The 17,879-nt window shown below is 41.3% G+C and overlaps 1 protein-coding gene across 1 annotated transcript in view; it reads right to left on the bottom strand.

Annotated features, from left to right (window-relative positions):
- grik4 (glutamate receptor, ionotropic, kainate 4) overlaps positions 1-17,879 on the bottom strand; it is a 143,048-nt gene that overhangs the window by 75,543 nt on the left and 49,626 nt on the right. Inside the window, exons 4-5 of the mRNA XM_034115112.1 lie at positions 7,147-7,312; positions 363-541 (exon numbers count right to left, since the gene is read on the bottom strand). Coding sequence (XP_033971003.1) covers positions 363-541; positions 7,147-7,312 — 345 coding nt within the window. The remainder of the gene's footprint in view (positions 1-362; positions 542-7,146; positions 7,313-17,879) is intronic.

Raw genomic sequence — 17,879 nt, forward strand, 5'->3', positions numbered from 1 at the left:
TCCATGTAATCCGTCTTCTTATTAAAGAGAGCCAATGGATTACTGTGGTGAAAAAGTATTTACTTTATAAGTACTGCACACTATTTATTTGGGGAATACAAACTTTTACTTTTACAGATGAAAACTAAACCAACTTCTTCTTACAGTTTAAGAAATAACTCTCCCCATATTCAATTATTTTTAGCCCTGAAACCTTTTTGCCACCGGCGTTTTCAGCTACTTTTCCTTTTTGAGGTATATGAGAGTTAAATAAATGTGGATCTTGGGAATATTCTATCTGTATAAAGCCAAGACTATAGACATGGAATAAAGACAAGTTATCAGTGCATACATAACACAGCCATCATGTGAACCATACTAACCCGTTCCAAAATGATATGTGACATGGTGGCGTTGGCATCGACTATAATAGTGGCAGTCTTGTCATCTCGTATCTCCTTCAGGAGCGGGGTAGGGTCGTTGCTGTCATCAAGCATGCGCACTGATAAAGTCTCCTTGGAGATGAGGAACTGCCTGAGGAGCTGCTCCAGGTTCAATAAGCCTACCGGTAAGACACACGCAGAAAAAACACATAAGAGGGTTACTTGAAATAAAGTGAAGACTCTCCCAAGGATATGAAGTCAGGTATAATATAGCTTTTTCATATTAGATAAAACAGTCAAAAAGTTAAGGAAAGTCAAGTGCATTTAAAGTACATGGTTGGTATTGTTAAAGCAGTATGCAATTACTATGCATACAATGTATCTAACTAGAAATTAATGTACCTATTGTTTGTTTTCCACCACATTTCACAGCAATTAATCCATAAATACATTTACAATGCAGAACACGTCCACTGATTTCTTTTAATTACAATTATTGTGAAGCCATCAACACAAAGGGACGTTTTCATCAACTTCTCTTGCACTCGATCCCATGGTAAGAGACCGCTCGACTCTGAGGGGGGTAAGTGGTATTTGCCTTAATTAAAGCATTGCAGACTTAATCAAAGCGTTCCCAGCTGTATTTTACAAGTCACTCGGCATACATATATAAGCAGACTCTGAGAGGTTATTGGACTCATTTATTCATATACTGTAGGAGACTAACTTGTCAGGTGTGTCAGTGTGAGAAAAATACAACCTGAATAATGAGTCGCTGAGAGAAATATAATAAGCCATGGCATGTATGTGTGATGGTTAAATTGGCCTCCCATTGTCAATTTGGCAGTCCTAATCACACTCGTATAACATTTCTAGATATTGGCAAGGAGAGTCATATGAGAAGGACGTATCGCTACACAGAAGGACTTGCATTTCACTCTAGACTTGCATTAGCTTCGCCTCGACCTAAAATGTCCATTATAAAGAAATAACAAAATGACACTCTAGACTTAGGCGTCAACATCTTTTAACAGTGATGTTTGCCATGGTGACAGCAGATGGGAACCAATTGTGGTTCAACAATTTAAAGTTATCAAGCTGACTCTTTTAAGCTTTTCCACAGCACATTAACACACGCTATAGTACTGCCCCAGACACCAGAATCACGTCTAATGGCTTCTATAATTATGTCTCGGTTACTGCCTTTCTTTCATCTGGTCTATACGGCAGTGTATCATTGGGTGTGTTTGTCTTCCTGTAGCTGGCTACCTGTGTGTGTGCACTCATGAGACATCACTCGTAGCTGCTCCTTGCTCGCCTGGCTGTGTCTCCGACCTGTCAGATTGGCTTCCTCTGTAGTATAACTTTGATGAGCTTGAAATAGCTTCTGTTAAATCGCCCTCCTTGCCTGCCTCCTGCAGCCGCTCTCTCTAGCTTCTTGCTGTTTCTTGTTCATTAGACACTAGACTTTAGAGCTTCTACTAAATATAACTTGCCAAACGGCACATACACAAATACTTGCTAAAATAAAGGGACACACAGAAAAGGCTCATTTTAGTTCTGGCTGCACAGGATCTAAAGGGGAGTTGTGAAGCTGAACGAAAAAAATAGGTTTTCTTAAGTTTGACCTTGCAGGGAAATAACATGATCTTACTGCTTCTCCAGTTAAGTTATGTTTACATTCAGAGTTATGCACCTAATCGCATTGTCTGTATCCTTGAGGCTTAGAAAAAGGTTGAATCTATTTCCTAAATTATTTTAAATTCAAGCCAGTTCTTTCCACACTTTAAATCCTGTATTGTTTACCTTCATATTACTTCATAATACTTGCAGTATTTCCTGACATTGCTGCCTCATTAGTGTGTTTCTTGGACATACTGTAACTGCCATCTCAAGATCAGTGGAAAAGTGTGAATCCACTGGCAGGAATGTAGATAACTAAACAAGGACAATCTACAAAAAAACTGATTCATAGCGCTACTAGGGGTCCTTGCAGATGCATCCAAGGACCAGTCAGACCTGGCGTTAAGTGAATCTTTAAGGATCATAACCTTAAGTTCAGAGTCAGAGTTTTGATTTGGTACCTAGTTTTGTGTAATCCAGTGTAAATTGAATCTAGAGAATGAATTATGTCAAAGAGAATCCTGTCAAGGTATTTATATAGATTAAAGTTGTGTGTTTGTTAACACACAACTTGTTGGCAAGGAAGACACATGGCTCGAATTCTCACTGAGGCACAAAAATAAAGGTGAGAGCTGATATTCAAGTCAGGAAACCAGCACTAATTTACCTTTCACATACTCACCACACACATGCATGCACACACACAACAGTGCCAGTGCTTTTGCAGAGACACAAAAGTGACCCAAAACAAGCACACAGAGCCGCAAACACACAGAGGAACAAGCAGTATAAAAAACATTAACAGAATACATTAAAGCAGCTGAATATGCATTCCTTGATGGTGTATTTGAATAATGTACAGTATAGTGAAATCTTCCGTCTTGAAGAAGCAATAAATATAGTCCCACCATTTTTGAATGGAGCCATACATTATGATGACTTATCATTTAGCCTTCAACTGAGTAATACCTAGTTTTATGGCTGGGCATCACTTTAAAATGTTGTCTGCAAGATCATGTGTTAAAACATTATACAAATTCCAGAGCTTATTCCCCTTCCTATTAACCCAAATAACCATAAAAGTACAACCATCAATAATGGCAATAATCCACCTGTCACACGGTGATGGGACTGATCTAATGTGCAGTTACTTCCTGATTTCTCTGCAAACATAATTCATATAAATTCTTCGTGCAGTGCAAATACCTTATCCTTGCAAAAGCTTTTCTTGTAGCTATTTCAGCTTGAGGGTGATATTACCGTGTAGTGAGTGTAAGCGGTCAATTGTGAAAATAAATGAGAAAATGGCAAGAGGCAAAGATAGCAGGGTTCAGGTTCACATGTTTTGTTGTAAAAATGCCCCATGTAGAGTGTTCCACAAGGGATACTACTTTGTCTGGCTTTTTATTGTGTCTTAAATGGACAGGTAAAGATGAAAGCTCCATGCTGGATATAAACCGAGTATGACACAAAGTGGTTTTCATACACCTGTTTTTAAGGGCAGTTTAAATACTAAAAATCCATGAAAAACCCACATCAAAAGAAAATGCATACATATTTTACAGGTTGTTGTTTTTATAAAAGCAAAATGCTCAGTGCAATGAAACTTTATGGAAAAAGTATGTCACTTAAAAGGCTAGAAGAGGAGACAATGTTTTCAGTGTTTTAGTTTTGACTGGCTCTCCTTTAATTTGTTGTTGTGCCTTGTCCTTCTCCAAGGGTTTAATGGCTCCTGACTGGGCAATTAGCTCCACCAGCTGTTTACCTTGACACGCCCAATTCCTAATACCCACATAACCGTAGTGAATGGAAACATACTCTACCTACAGTAGTATGTTCCTTTGCTGATTTTCTGTAGAAACTGGTTATAGTCACAATACATCATATGGAAAACCGTATATCATTTACAGGAGATGCCTCTTGATGTGTCTTTTGATTGAAATGTTCACATTTCATTTATGCTGGTGAGGAATCAATCCCTTTTCTAATAAAATCAAAAAAAAGTTGTTGCAATTTACTCTAGAGAAATACAACATGTTTGCAATTATGTACACAAACCCTGCCCACTCTCCACAAATCTAAAACGTAGTTCAACAACTTTTATTTAAAAAAATCAGCATGTAAGCCAACTGCCCTTCATCTATTCAATGAGAAGCTTTTTAAAACTCCAAAGTGCTGCTGCTTCTCGCACCATCACCACTATCACTTTGATTACCTACATCAATGCCTTTCACATCATGATCATTAGTGGCCACGAATTACAATTATAAAAGTAATTATGTAGTATTAAGACCATCCTCTGCAATTACTATGTTCTCGTCATCCTAACACCAATAACACAGTGCTGATCACAAGTCATTGAGATGTCTCTTCCACCTGATTAACACTGATTACAAGTTAGAAAAGTAGACACAGTAGGTCAGCATGAGCAATGGAAAATTGCAAATTATTAGACGTCACAATCTATAATTAAATACAAAACTAAAAGTTTAAAGTGAAACCATGATACCAAGTAAGTTTTGTCTCTTACTTTGCTGCAGTGGAGTGATGCAGTGAGTTGAAGTGGCAAACCTTGCTCTCAAACTGTGCCTATCGTAGGAGAAAAAAAAAATGCTCTGCAAGCATGTGGCCTACTGTTTTGTTGAACTTATAAATCCTGTGTACCTGCATTGCAGTTCCAGTCAACATTTCAGAGTTTAAGGGATGTTCTATTTCAGCTTACTGACAGCTGCACCAATCACCTCACTAATGAAAGTAGTCTGCTGTAGCGCAGTGTGAGTGAGAGCAGAAACAGCATGCATGGGAATGTGTGTGATTTGCACAGTGTACGTGTGTGCATGCAGAGTCCAGTGCGTGCACTTTAACACGTGTCTCTTTTCATTAACCAAAGGCCTCAACCACACAACATGTGGGCCCCCCAGTAGGTCAACAAATTCAACCACATGGAGAGTTTTCGGAGCCAGATGTACAGTAATGCGGCTGCTGCTGCACACACTGCTATCGATAGTGGAGGTTAGCTTTATTAATGTCCGTCCTGGTGTGCACTGTGCCTTTGGGCACAGCTCCACCTCCGCTCCTGCCTCCTCAGCCATGGCTGGAAAATATTCATGTATTGGCCACGCTCTATTAGGCTGTCTCTACCTATGGTGATTAATGAGGCCACCGACAGGCTTTCAACCGACCAACTGACAGGGAGGGGCCGAGAGAGAAGGAGCCAAAGTGGAATGGGTTTCAGCTGTTGCTATGACTGAACACAGACCTTTATACACACACACACACACACACACACACACACACACACACACACACACACACACACACACACACACACACACACACACACACACACACACACACACACACACACACACACACACACACACACACACACACACACACACACACACACACACACACACACACACACACACACACACACACACACACACCATCCAGGCATGCTGCCATGTGATGCCTTTTCTATTGAATGAACGAGGGTCACATGAGAGAGTGCAATCAATACAGCCGCGTCATTTCCTGGACTGTCTCCCTCTCGTTAATGTATAATTCTAGTGTGGTTGCCTTCTCCCTTTCCTCACCCCAAACAACTACATTTCACCCCTGCCACATCTGCCAAATAGCATCCTCTCTTGTCCTCTCCTCTCCCACCCCTCTCTCATGTTGGACTCCTCTTAGAGTCTTTTATCTGCCTCTGATCTACCCTCATTTCATTTATTTTTATTTCATTTAATTTCCTTTCCAGTACTCTCAAAGACCAGGGACACAGAATAACAACCTCCCCTCCAACCTGCACACCCACCCAGAGGGAACAAAAAGAGTAACGTTAAAATGAGTTTCTTTTCCCCAAACTATCTAATATTAAAGTCAAAGGGTGCCTAAAAGGTTCGCTTGTTATCACTATTCTCGCCAGAGCTGTATTAATCAACTCTCGGTGGAATACATGTCACAGAAACAGAATCTTGCCCTGAATTAGAAAAATGACTGACAGGTACAGAAACACCTAGAAGGAAAAACAAGTAAAGATATATTTTACCCTTGCAGTGAAATTGGTTGTGTAGTAAGGTCGGTTTAAACTACAATTATGTATATATATATATATATATATATATATATTTCCTTTTAGTGCATTAAATTATTTATTTACGAATTTCTTCCTAATCAAATGCATTGAAAGAGGGTACAAAAATAACAGCATGAATCTACTTTAACTGACTGTAAATACAAACATTTTGGTTTAATTCATGTCATTTTGAGTGACAGATTTTGTCCTAAAGGTTATGAATAAAAGGAAACAGTCAAAGAGGCAGCTGAAAGGCAGAATAACTGATAATAGAGATAGGCGGGAGGTGGGCGGTTCAGAGTGGCTCATTGCCATCTCCAGGCAGTCTGAGACATGGTTGATGTCTCAAGTCTATTTCCTTTCTTCAAAGCATTGTGCTGATTAGGGAAAAGGTTAGCGGGTGCCACTCAGGGTCATGGTGCCTTTGTCTAGGGAGTTGTAATTACTGCTTGCTGGACTACAAGAGGGTGGGAACGGGCTATGGTTTAATCTTCCTCTCTATTTACGAGAATAACTTCCATCAAGGAGATCTTCAAGCTTTTTTTAAGGTCATTCAGTTTAGTATCTTTAGAATCTAATGAGCGCCTTTGACAGGGAGGCGGTCAGATCACTCGTAGATACAACTTCAAACTCAACCCTGGTTCTTTTTAGTCTATCTAAAGAGGAGTTTCAGCAGTGTGTTTCTTAGGTGTACACAGACTTGCAAACATGACATTAAGATGGAAAGTATAAGACAGAATAAACATGACACCATGTAACGTACTATATCATTTAATTTACGGATCATTATGACATTGCAAATGAGGAAGAACCCCGCAATAAATGTGATTTATTTTGGATGCAGAAGCCAGGGATGTTGATGCAGCAGCTGCTTCAGAGCGGAGCGTGACACAGGGTGAGATGTTGATAAGCAACACATCTGTTGTTAGAACACAGCCGACATGAGTGCGAAAAACGTATGTCTGTTTACATGTGTTAAAGGATAGCAGACATTAGACAACATGTTTGCACATGTTGGCAGATTCTCCCCCTCGTGTGTGATGGTGTGTTTTGTTGTGAAGGTGTGAACGCTGTACTCACAGTCAGCCTGTGCACAGATGAGGCAGGAGGTGGTGCTGTTAAAGAAGGTGAGAAGGCCGGCCACAGCCAGGCTGATGTCCGTGTTGGTCGGCCTCATGTCCAGAGTGGTGAAGCGAGGGAACTGAACCTTCAGAATGTCCTCTGGAGCCACCTTGACATAGGGCACCTGCACAGAGAGGCTAAAATCAGACTTCCTGTTGCATTTTAACCATCCACAGTTTTATATTCATGTTTAACAACGGCAGCAGACATCTGCAGAAAGGACAACAATATGCTGTAAGAGATCTCACCAAGAAAACATTTGTAAGATGGAACTGCAGAATAAAAATAGTACAATGCAAAAAAGACTGCCAGAAGAAAGAAAACTTCTGTAGAAATGGGATCAATCTGTTAAAAATAAATTGCAAACAAGATGACCCAGGGGTGTGAGGAAATGTGCATATTCAGAATTCAAATTCTTTCAGTGACACTGAAGCAGATTTCGGAGACTCCAAGTGTAGATCTGAAAGACCTATTTTGGTTCCACCCACACAAACAAGCACTTGTTAGAGAAAACTTCAGTACAACACCCCCTCACCCTCTGTGACAAAACATTTCTTCACTGTGGAGCAGCTCAACTGAGTGTTTCAGGTAACAATTTTATAATCCAACACATCACAGCAAATTTAAGTAACTAATATATTCTTTTTTTTGTATTGGTGCTGTTAGATCATTGCATTGCACAGCTTCTTAGCAATACCAGAGTTAGCTACAAGCTTAATTACATCTGAAGTCCCTGTGCCGGGAACAGGGTAGATCAAAAATTCAATAAACAAAAGAAGATCATAATTTCTGATGTTAAAACCGTATGTTTAATACATTTATATAATGACCAAATCCAATATCATAATTTGTAAAATAAATAAAGAATATGACAGTGAGGTTAAAGTGCCAACTCCCAGCTTTCCTTTGAAGGTATTACATCCATATCCGATGAAAAGTATTAGCTATAAACATGTAATGTAATGTATGCACATGGAGGTTCATTGTCCTGCTGTATTATGTGTGTAAAGAAGCTAACCCTTTCCACACCATAGAACAAAATGGATGAACACCATTAAAGCTGTGTGTCAGAATCTGAAATTCATAGTGGCTGTTAAAGTATAATGTGCTGCAGGACGAATTCAAACCAGAGATAATGTAACTAATGTATACTTCATAGGTCACGACTGACTGCCGTGTATGTCTAAAAATCATAGTATCCTAAGATCAATAATAAGCAGTACACTTATAATGAGGCAGAATAAAGCAACAATTACACTGGGAAAAACAACACATTGAATAAGGCGCGTGTTTAGCCAGTAGTCAGAGCAAAGATCAGGCCCAAGGAGTAAGTAAAAGAAAGCCAGCCAAGCCTTCAGTGAGAATCAATAAATACACAATTCTCCTATTCCAGCCCAATTGTGAGGCATACAGTCTTCAGTGAGATGGATTGCCGTGTTTTCACAGTGTAGATTTGCTGTTGCTATATTAATATCTGTAGTCCTTTGCTGCCTCTAATGAATTGATCATACCACCCCCACTGCACTAACAGGTATATCTAGCGCAGACTGTCTGAGGGTAGGTTAAGTACACTGCAGCTAACCTTGCAGCCTTGGACATTTCCTGAGCACAGCAACTAATCCGGACGGAAGCCCACTACAAATCTGCTGAACTTCAGGAAAACCATAAATTACTTTCAACACAATTTAAACACGGCTCCCATCTATTTTCATCCAATGAATGCATCTGTGCTTCAGTTCTCCATGTGATGATGTGAGCGGATGCATGCTGCCAGGGCTCAGGGCGAGGCCTGCGGAGAGTGCGAAGAAGTGTGGCAGGTGTCGGGTTGGTCAGCTGCCAAGGCGTTGCAGTAGAGCGCAGTGGGGCTTGAAGGGGATGCGGGAGGACATGCTGGGTCCGAAAGGAGGGACAGGGAAGGGAGCCTCTTCATCATGGCAGATTGCCTGTCTGTGTGGTTCCCAGCGCCAATACGTTGTTTTCCTCCTCGTACCCATATCCCCTCGATTGGTTTTCCATCCCAGCCCATCAGGGTGTAATGGAGTCCCTGGGTGTCTAGATGGATGGATGGAGGAGCGGCGACTACTGACAGGCTCTTCTGGAACGCCATTCAGACCACTGAAGGTGTCCTAAACCCTGCGTAATATTCGAACATCCCACTCGGGAAATGTGCCTATCTCCAGGTGTGTCCTTCATCTTCCCGGTTGCATTTTTACAATTCTTCACTTCACGTTTCTTACTCTGCTGTTTCTTTGTTTACGTCGTATTGTTTAATCTTCCTTTCCATTTGACCCTTTTTGCCCATGTGTTCTTTCCTTGCATTTCAGCACTGCAGACTGGTGCTGACGACATCTTTCACTTAGAAACCTGACAAGCTTCGATAGGCTGAGGCAGCAGGGGGCTTAGAACGCAGCTTACACAAATTCAAGCATATTCCCACACATACCCACACACCCTCTTTTGCTACAAACACCAGCAATTTGGGGAATTACTTGGCTATGAGACTCGATTCATCATTAATACATTTCCTAGCATGCAGCTTCGACTCAAAACAGTATATATTTTGACATTCTGGTAATTGTCCAAAATCATATATTTACTGGAATACATTTAATTAACAAGCACTTACAGTACTAGTGAAAATTACCGTACTTCAATTATCCTCACTATATTTTATCCACAGCTTTTCACAAATAAGCTGTTGGTTTAGTGTGGTTTAATGTGACAACAAAATGGGACCAGAACACATAATCTATACATCATGCCTCAGCACATTTCCCCCTTGTTGCAGCAATATGATTAATTGGTTGTTGAACTGAGGCAGTCACTATCCTCCTCATGTGGTGGTGTGACAAAGTGTTATAAATCAAGACTTCAGTTAAAACAGGGGTACTCAAAGCAGGGAAAATCAATCTCCACATTATTAACAGCAAGTTGTTTGACACATCAAAGTCGTTGCCAGACTTCTTATCTGCAACCAACAGCTAGTATCAGTCACTCTGCTGATCTATTAATCCCGAAAATAAAAACAGATAAATCTTTCCTACATGTGTCTTTGGAGCACACAGCTTCAAAGACAAGCCGAACAGCTGCATCACCTTCAGAGCAGCTCTGCAGGAAACTCACAAGTTTGCCATGCCAGCAATCCTGGGTATTAATTAGTGAGTCAATTTCATGCCACACTGACTCATCTTATAACAGTTTTTATTGACTGTTTTGGACAATTCCCCTCTTTGTGTGGGTTTTTGGTAATTGTTTCGAATGCGCTAATCAGTTTCTTTAAATAACAATGGATCTAATGACTATGTGTCATGTAAAATAGGTCATTCTTAGTCATGAACCCACAGACACTTGTCAATCAATTCTTCAGTTTCATTCAGTATCTTCCAACTAATTGTGTAGTTTAAGATATATATATTTATATATTTTTAAACAAAAAAGGGTGTGATAAACCTACATTGTGTTAGCTGTCCAGCCAGGGTTCGAGTTATGTGGGAGCCAATGGGAGCTGAGCTCCCATAAGGAGGGGTCTGAGCTCCCACGGACGCAGTGAAATCATACATCTGTGGGGGTCGCTAATACATTACCAACAACCATTATTTTAATCACAAATAATGCATGTGTCAATGTAATGAGTATTATTTACGTCAGGGGTCTCCAACCTTTCTTCATCTGAGAGCTACTTTGAAAAAATGAAAGTGGCCAAGAGCTACTTGCATCACATCGCTTACATTTATTCACATAGCCCTCATCAGTTGAATTAAGCTACTTTTGTACACGTGTGAAATTGCAATACCTAAAGCTTATACAAAATCTTAACTTCACATCAAGTTCCAAGAAAACGAACATTTCTCACATATTATTATGGCCCACATAATAAGTACATCACTTAACATTCACATAAGTGTCCTTAATCACCACCTTACAAGCATTTCACTCTTTTGTTAGTGAGATGAATGGCACTGTCAGTCCACCATACAGGGGTCTGCTGGAGTGTACCCACTTAGGTTCACTCTAATAGAGTAATTTAAATGTTCTTCAGTCAGCATTGTTCTGTATTTAGATTTCATTCAGAAAAAGCTGCTTCACAAAGGTATGTAGAACAGAACCAAATAAAGCAGACATTTTCAGTGCTGCTTGGTGAATGTTCTATAGTTTTCTGGGTCTACAAGGCTCCAGAAATGTTGTGAGTTTTGCTGAGACTTAAGCTGAACATGATTTTGGAGATCTCCACAGGATTGACACTGAACAGTTGTTCAGCCATCTTTTTCTTCTTCTTCTTCGTCTTGACATTAAATTATAAACCATAATAAATCAATTGTATAGGTCTAGCCTCCCTATATCTGTGTGTGAAAATGGTTCCATCCTCAAAAACTAAAACTTCTGCAGTCTAACTGCAGCTTCTAGCTACGGTCTTCTGTTAAAAAAAAGACACTGAATGTCCTGAATGTGGCATCACACACATGACTTGAGTCTGAACACAGCAGACAACAGGAGTATTTACAACAGCATTATAAAAACAAAAATAGTGCATGTGGGTGCACACTTACATTCTCTGTCTTACTGTTACATAAATCCCATGAATGTATGAGATTAAGTTAGCTTCATCATATCTCAATCAGTGATTAAATGAATAATAAAGTTTCTCTCGGGTCACTATCAGCCTGTCACTCATTATTTTCAGGGAGGGGGCGGGGTTTGGAGGAACGGAGAGGAGACGGTGATCGCGGAAGCTTTCCTCCTGCCTTCACAAACTTTACACAAGTATACATACCTGCCAACCCTACCGATTTGGGCGGTAGTCTACCGCTTTTGTCATGTTTCTACCGCCTACCGATTTAGCTGGCTTTCCCTACCGATTTCAATCTTCCCAAATTATAAAAAATGAAAATGCCCCTTGGCGCACCATAGACAATGCACTCGACGTTGGCTCCTATCCAATGAAATTGGATTTGCTCATCACGTGATTAGTGTTCGGTCTTGGCGCCCCAGTGTTGTTTATTCACATCAGAGATGTTCAACAATACACACAGCTACAGGTTTTATATGGAAATTCCGCGATGAATAGAACCCCCGAGAAGAAGAAGCCGACCAAGCGGTGGGTGTTTAAAGCCAAGTGGACAGCAGATCACGAGTTTATCAAGGTATCGCGGAGAGGAGAGAAGCACACGAAGGTCTGTTTGCAGGGAAGAGAAACAAATTCACCTGCTGCAACTGGAAACCAGACCCTGAACTTCTCAAGAAAGCCAAGTCTGCTACATACCAAGCACTAAAGTGACTGAACATTGTATGACACATTTTTGTGAAAAATGCAAAAAGTGATGCAATATATTAAATTCATGGTTTATACCTGTAATTGCTGTGGTTCCATTTCTTCTGATTACCTAATTTGGGCGTGCACATTTGCCAATGCGCAAACCTACTTCTTTTGGATTTGGAAAGGTTGGCATGTATGAGTATATATCAACTGAAAATAGCAAGAGGACATTCATACTCTGCAATCCAAGACTTGATTAAATCCACCAAAAACCTGACATGACGATAACGAGTGTTTTTCAAAAAACACAAATCCCTCCCTGTGTGTCTCTGAGCCGCAGTGACAGGGCCTGATTCAGAGCGGGTCATTCTGCTGTTAGTTCTGGACTGGTGCTGGTGGAGAAAGCAGACTGCTCCGTGTGTGTTGTCGCTGTGCTGCTGTCACGTCTGTTCCTAGATCTCTGCGTCACCGACCATTTGATATTCGTGTGACAGAAAAAATTCTAAAATAAAAAAACGTTATTGTCCAGCCGCGGCCGAAAAATCAATAAGCAACCTTACTACGCTATAATCGATAATCGAGCGGCGAGCTACTGAAAAGCTGCCCGCGAGCTACCGGTAGCTCGCGATCGACGTGTTGGAGAGCCCTGATTTACGTTAACGAGGTAAATAGGCTAAAAAACATGTTTTCCAAAAGAACTACGCATCTCTTGAATGACAACATGCCTGCGCTGCACCTCCAAGGTTGCGCAATCTATGCCTGTGAGCGTGCTGCGCGAGCCGAGATGATGTGTGTGTGCGTAGTTGAACCTTTTCATATTTAAGTTTGTAGCAAGTAGAGGGCTGCTACTGTGTGTGTGTGTGTGTGTGTGTGTGTGTGTGTGTGTGTGTGTGTGTGTGTGTGTGTGTTTGAGTGTGTGTGTGTGCGCGTGCGTTCGGTTTGAAAGACCTCAGTTTATAACTCGAACCCTGTGTCCAGCCCAACATGGTAGATAATTAGCTGCAGAACCTAATAGCACAATTTCCTGGATAAATAGCCGGACATTTCTCTCGGGGATTGGCAACCAAAAACAAAGCATCAAGAAAAGTGAAAACTGGATCACCATTCACCAAGCCAGAAACATGTTTAATAATGAATGCTGTTCTGTATAGGCTTGCTGACAAGTTCATCATAAGAACTTTTTATGGTGATAATTTGTCTATTTTGTGTTTGATAGACAGCATTTAAATAAAGCTAAGTTTCATGAGTGTAGATCTATTTGGCTTAAACAAAGACAATAACTAGAGGACATTTAGTCAACTAGATAATGGAAAACAGGACGTTATTCAAAGTTGCATGGTAGTATCTCTTAAAAGCATCTGCTCATGGCAGTCGTACCATTGGTGTGGGGGTGAAACTAATTACATCGTACCATCGTGAGGGGAGGAATATCTCCTGCAAACAAAAAAAGCCCAAGGTAACCACTTCGCTTTTAATAATCTGGTGGCTTCACTGTGAATAGAAATACATTTGATGGTGACTGCTGGGGAGAAAGACAGGCCTGTGCCAGGGGAATAAAAGGTGAGTGAGGACAGGGAAACTGAATGCAAGTGAAAGATAGAAAAAGGAGGGAACAGAGCGAGGACTAGAGAGAAACTTACAGTCTGACTGACAGAATAAGAGAGCATTGAAGTGAGCGACTGAGAGGCTGAGACTGGGGATACCATGTGCAGGACAGGAGAAGAAGGAAACGTAAACACATAGACACAAACACAGAGTGAGGAATTGGGAAAGGGTTGCAATCAGCACTCATTAAACGGTCTCATTGAGTTTAGTGGTTTTAAATTTGATTCTGTTGTCAAAGGCAATCTGTCTTATGTTCGCCACTTTATTGGTCCATTTCTCAAGACGTACAGTTTCAGGGGATTCACTAACAACATCAGCATTTAGCTTTGTTATTGTTTGGTCTCAGTGGGATACAAACACATTTCAAGTTAAAGAAGGGTACTGTGGGGCTCAATTATTATTTAAAATTATTGCTAAAAGAACAGGAAGTCATATAAGTTGTTTAAGTAGTTATTGTTTAATGGCTACAACTTAGTTTTTGGACTGTCTTAGATGCCAATATTAACCAAGTAACTGTTTGGATTACAGCCCTAAATGAAAATAAAAAGCGAAATCGAATGCATTGGTAGGGGCTGTTTCAGGTATGTGTTGGAAAATGAAATACAACCCCAAATGTCTAGTTTTTAAGATATCTTTCCATTTTGATAGCTTATCAGACACTAAAACACTTAGGAGTTGGAAAGTTATCAAGAAAGCGATGTCATCTTTTTTCAAAAGCACAAACAAACAAAGATATTCTCTAAGGCAGCGGTTCCCAACCTTTTTCAACTCAGGGCCCACTTAAGAATACAAAATGTGTTCGCGGCCCACGTTCAACCATAAACAATACGGAGGCTAAATAAAGTTCTGATTGGTCAATTCAGAACATGTGACATGTGTAAATCCAGTAGAACAGACCGCTGTCAAGGACTGTAATGACTGTTGCTAAGGAGGATCAAGAAAGAGAAAGGAAAAGAGGTTAAAAAAAAAAGAATCTTAATAATGAAAATGTTTCCACACAAATCATAATGTTTTGCAAATTATTTGGCAGCAAATATTGAATTTACATTTACACCCTTTAATATTTTTATTTGGGCTTTTAGATGAAGACCGCACACAGTTAATAAATACAACTATTCTTCTGGCTAAAATACATATTTTTAAATGTCAATCAAGGAGTAAGTAGTCCCGATGAGGAGAGCGTTGCAGTAGTCGAGCCTTGAGGAGACGAAGGCATGGACCAGTTGTTCTGCATCTGACAGGGAGAGTGTGGGACGGAGTTTGCAATGTTCCTGAGGTGGTAGAAGGAGGTTTTGCACAGGTGTTTGATGTGGGTGTCAAAAGTCAGATGTCTGTAAAATCTTACACCCAGGTTGGTAACTGCTGTGGAGAGGGGTATGTTTTGGCTAGAAAAGGTAATGTGGGTTACGGGGGATGACTGGACCTGGTTTGGTGTGCCAACTAAAATAGCTTCTGTTTTGGAGCTATTAAGTTGCAGGAAGTTTTCTCGCATCCAAGCCTTTATCTCCTCAATGCAGGTGTTAAGGGATGTTGATGGGAACGGTGACGATGATGGTGACAGTGACGATGCATGCGGGATAGGGTCTGTCTTTATATATATAGCTGCGTGTCATCAGCGTAGCAATGGAATGATATTCCATGCTTGCTGATGACACGGCCAAGGGGCAGAGTGTACAGGGTGAACAGAGTGGGCCCAAGGACCGACCCTTGAGGGACACCACAGGTGACAGGGTGTGTCTGGGACCTCGCACCTCCCAAGGAGACGTACTCTGTTCTTCCAGACAGGTAGGACTGGAACCAGCTCAGGGCGGAGTCAGAGAGTCCGATGGTGTGTTTGAGGTGCTGAAGGAGGATGTTATGGTCGACAGTGTCGAATGCTGCAGTCAGATCCAGGAGGATGAGGAGAGATGGGGATCCAGTATCAGCCGCCATCAACAGGTCGCCATCAACTATCTTTATTTCTTCTGTTTTTGTTTTGTTGTTGTCTGAGATGGGAATGTCACTTCACGGACCACTAGGGGGCCCACAGGTTGGGAACCGCTGCTCTAAGGAATGTGTATTTGCTGTATTTGACTAGTTAAAGCAGCACCTTGCCAGATCAAAATGCATCGTGTTATATTTTTACTTTTGGCTTTTGTACAGTTGTTGAGTTTTATCACAAAGTAATGTTTTCATTGGAGAAAGGGACTTGGTACAGCCCAACCACAAAAGGTACAACTTGTGTTTTTAGAGTGTGTGTACGACACAGAAACAGTCTGCTATGTGCTCTTGTTCATACTGTATGTGTGTGTTTCCTGCAGTGTGACAGAAAGGCTGGCAGGTTTGCAGACAGAAGTTTGACAGGCGTTTAATGAGGAAGCTCTCACAGGACACAGGCTTTGCACAAGGAACACACACACACACACACACACACACACACACACACACACACACACACACACACACACACACACACACACACACACACACACACACACACACACACACACACACACACACACACACACACACACACACACACACACACACACACACACACACACACACACACACACACACACACACACACACACACACACACAAGTTTGGGAAAGGAAGCACCTTTCTTTGGCAGCAAATATACCTCAACCCAATTATAATGTGCTCACAATTTACTTGCCTTAATTACACTGAGATTGCACTCTGATCTTTTTAGATTAGCTATTAAAACAAGGAGTAAAATGCAACAGCACTTTTTCTACCTGCCAAGAGAGTGATGCGCAGTTGGCTGCTTGTTGGAAACAGCAAGGGCTTTTCATGGCTCTGTATAAGCTTAACAATAACCTCAGATAACCCCTCTTCAATGGAAAATCCAAGGTTGCATTCAAGAAGGATAGTTTCAAATCTGACTAGGCATTAGCCAGGAGACTGTTGCTCTGAGCAGGAGTGAAGGTGAAAGCTAATTTCCTTTCCGTCCAGTACAACAAGCCTTGGGTTGCTTCGGTTGTTGAGCCCACAAATGCCCTTGTCATTCTGTTACCTGTCCACTGTGAACTTAACAGGAGCCTGCCGAGAGGGGGTCCGGGTGAGGGGCGGTGTAGGGGAGCTGGATGTGCAGCAGCGCCATATGGAGAGCAGAGACATAATGAGCAACTACATCTGTTGGCTTGGACTCAGAGGGGCAGTGGAACAAAACCCTTTTCAATAAATATCCCAGCACTTTTATGTGTCTTGAAACGTGTCAGACACGGATGTTGCCCATCAGTCATGTTTAAACCAACTCATTTACATTATCGCACATTGACCTGGCTATCAATTAGCATACAACACATACTTGGCAAAGAGACCGAACTGTCCTTGAAAACACTTTGCACTACAGCCAAGTGGACAGCGGCCCGTCTCAGTGAGCTGAATGAAAAAAAGTGGAAATAGCTAATCAAAAGATCATCAGTTGTAGAAAAGCAACCAATAGCAGAACACAGAGTATGAAGCCTGGCTGGAAGTAGCCTACTGCATGCCAGATAATTATGTTGGCTACTGAGCATTAGAGAACAGATGCTGTTGGAGACATTGTCCATCAGTCAGCAAGTGTTATGCCAAGGCTGGAACGCCAGAGTGGAGTTGGCACAGGTGGTATTGCAGGGTGGCAGGAGAAAGAGGACTGCAGGTGGTAGTCTATTTTCTCTACCTGATGCCCTTTCGAACCAAAAAGGTTTATGAGGGATTTGGGAGACCAGCTGCTGGCATTCAGGAAAGGCATTGAGGAAATCATGTGGGAGAGAAAGGGGAGATATGAGACACCAGAGAAGAGAGTCAATGCCGCCCAACCAACAATCTCCATCCCAGACTGCCG

This window comes from Trematomus bernacchii, unplaced genomic scaffold (genome assembly GCF_902827165.1).
Source record: "Trematomus bernacchii unplaced genomic scaffold, fTreBer1.1, whole genome shotgun sequence".
Lineage (NCBI taxonomy): Eukaryota > Metazoa > Chordata > Actinopteri > Perciformes > Nototheniidae > Trematomus > Trematomus bernacchii.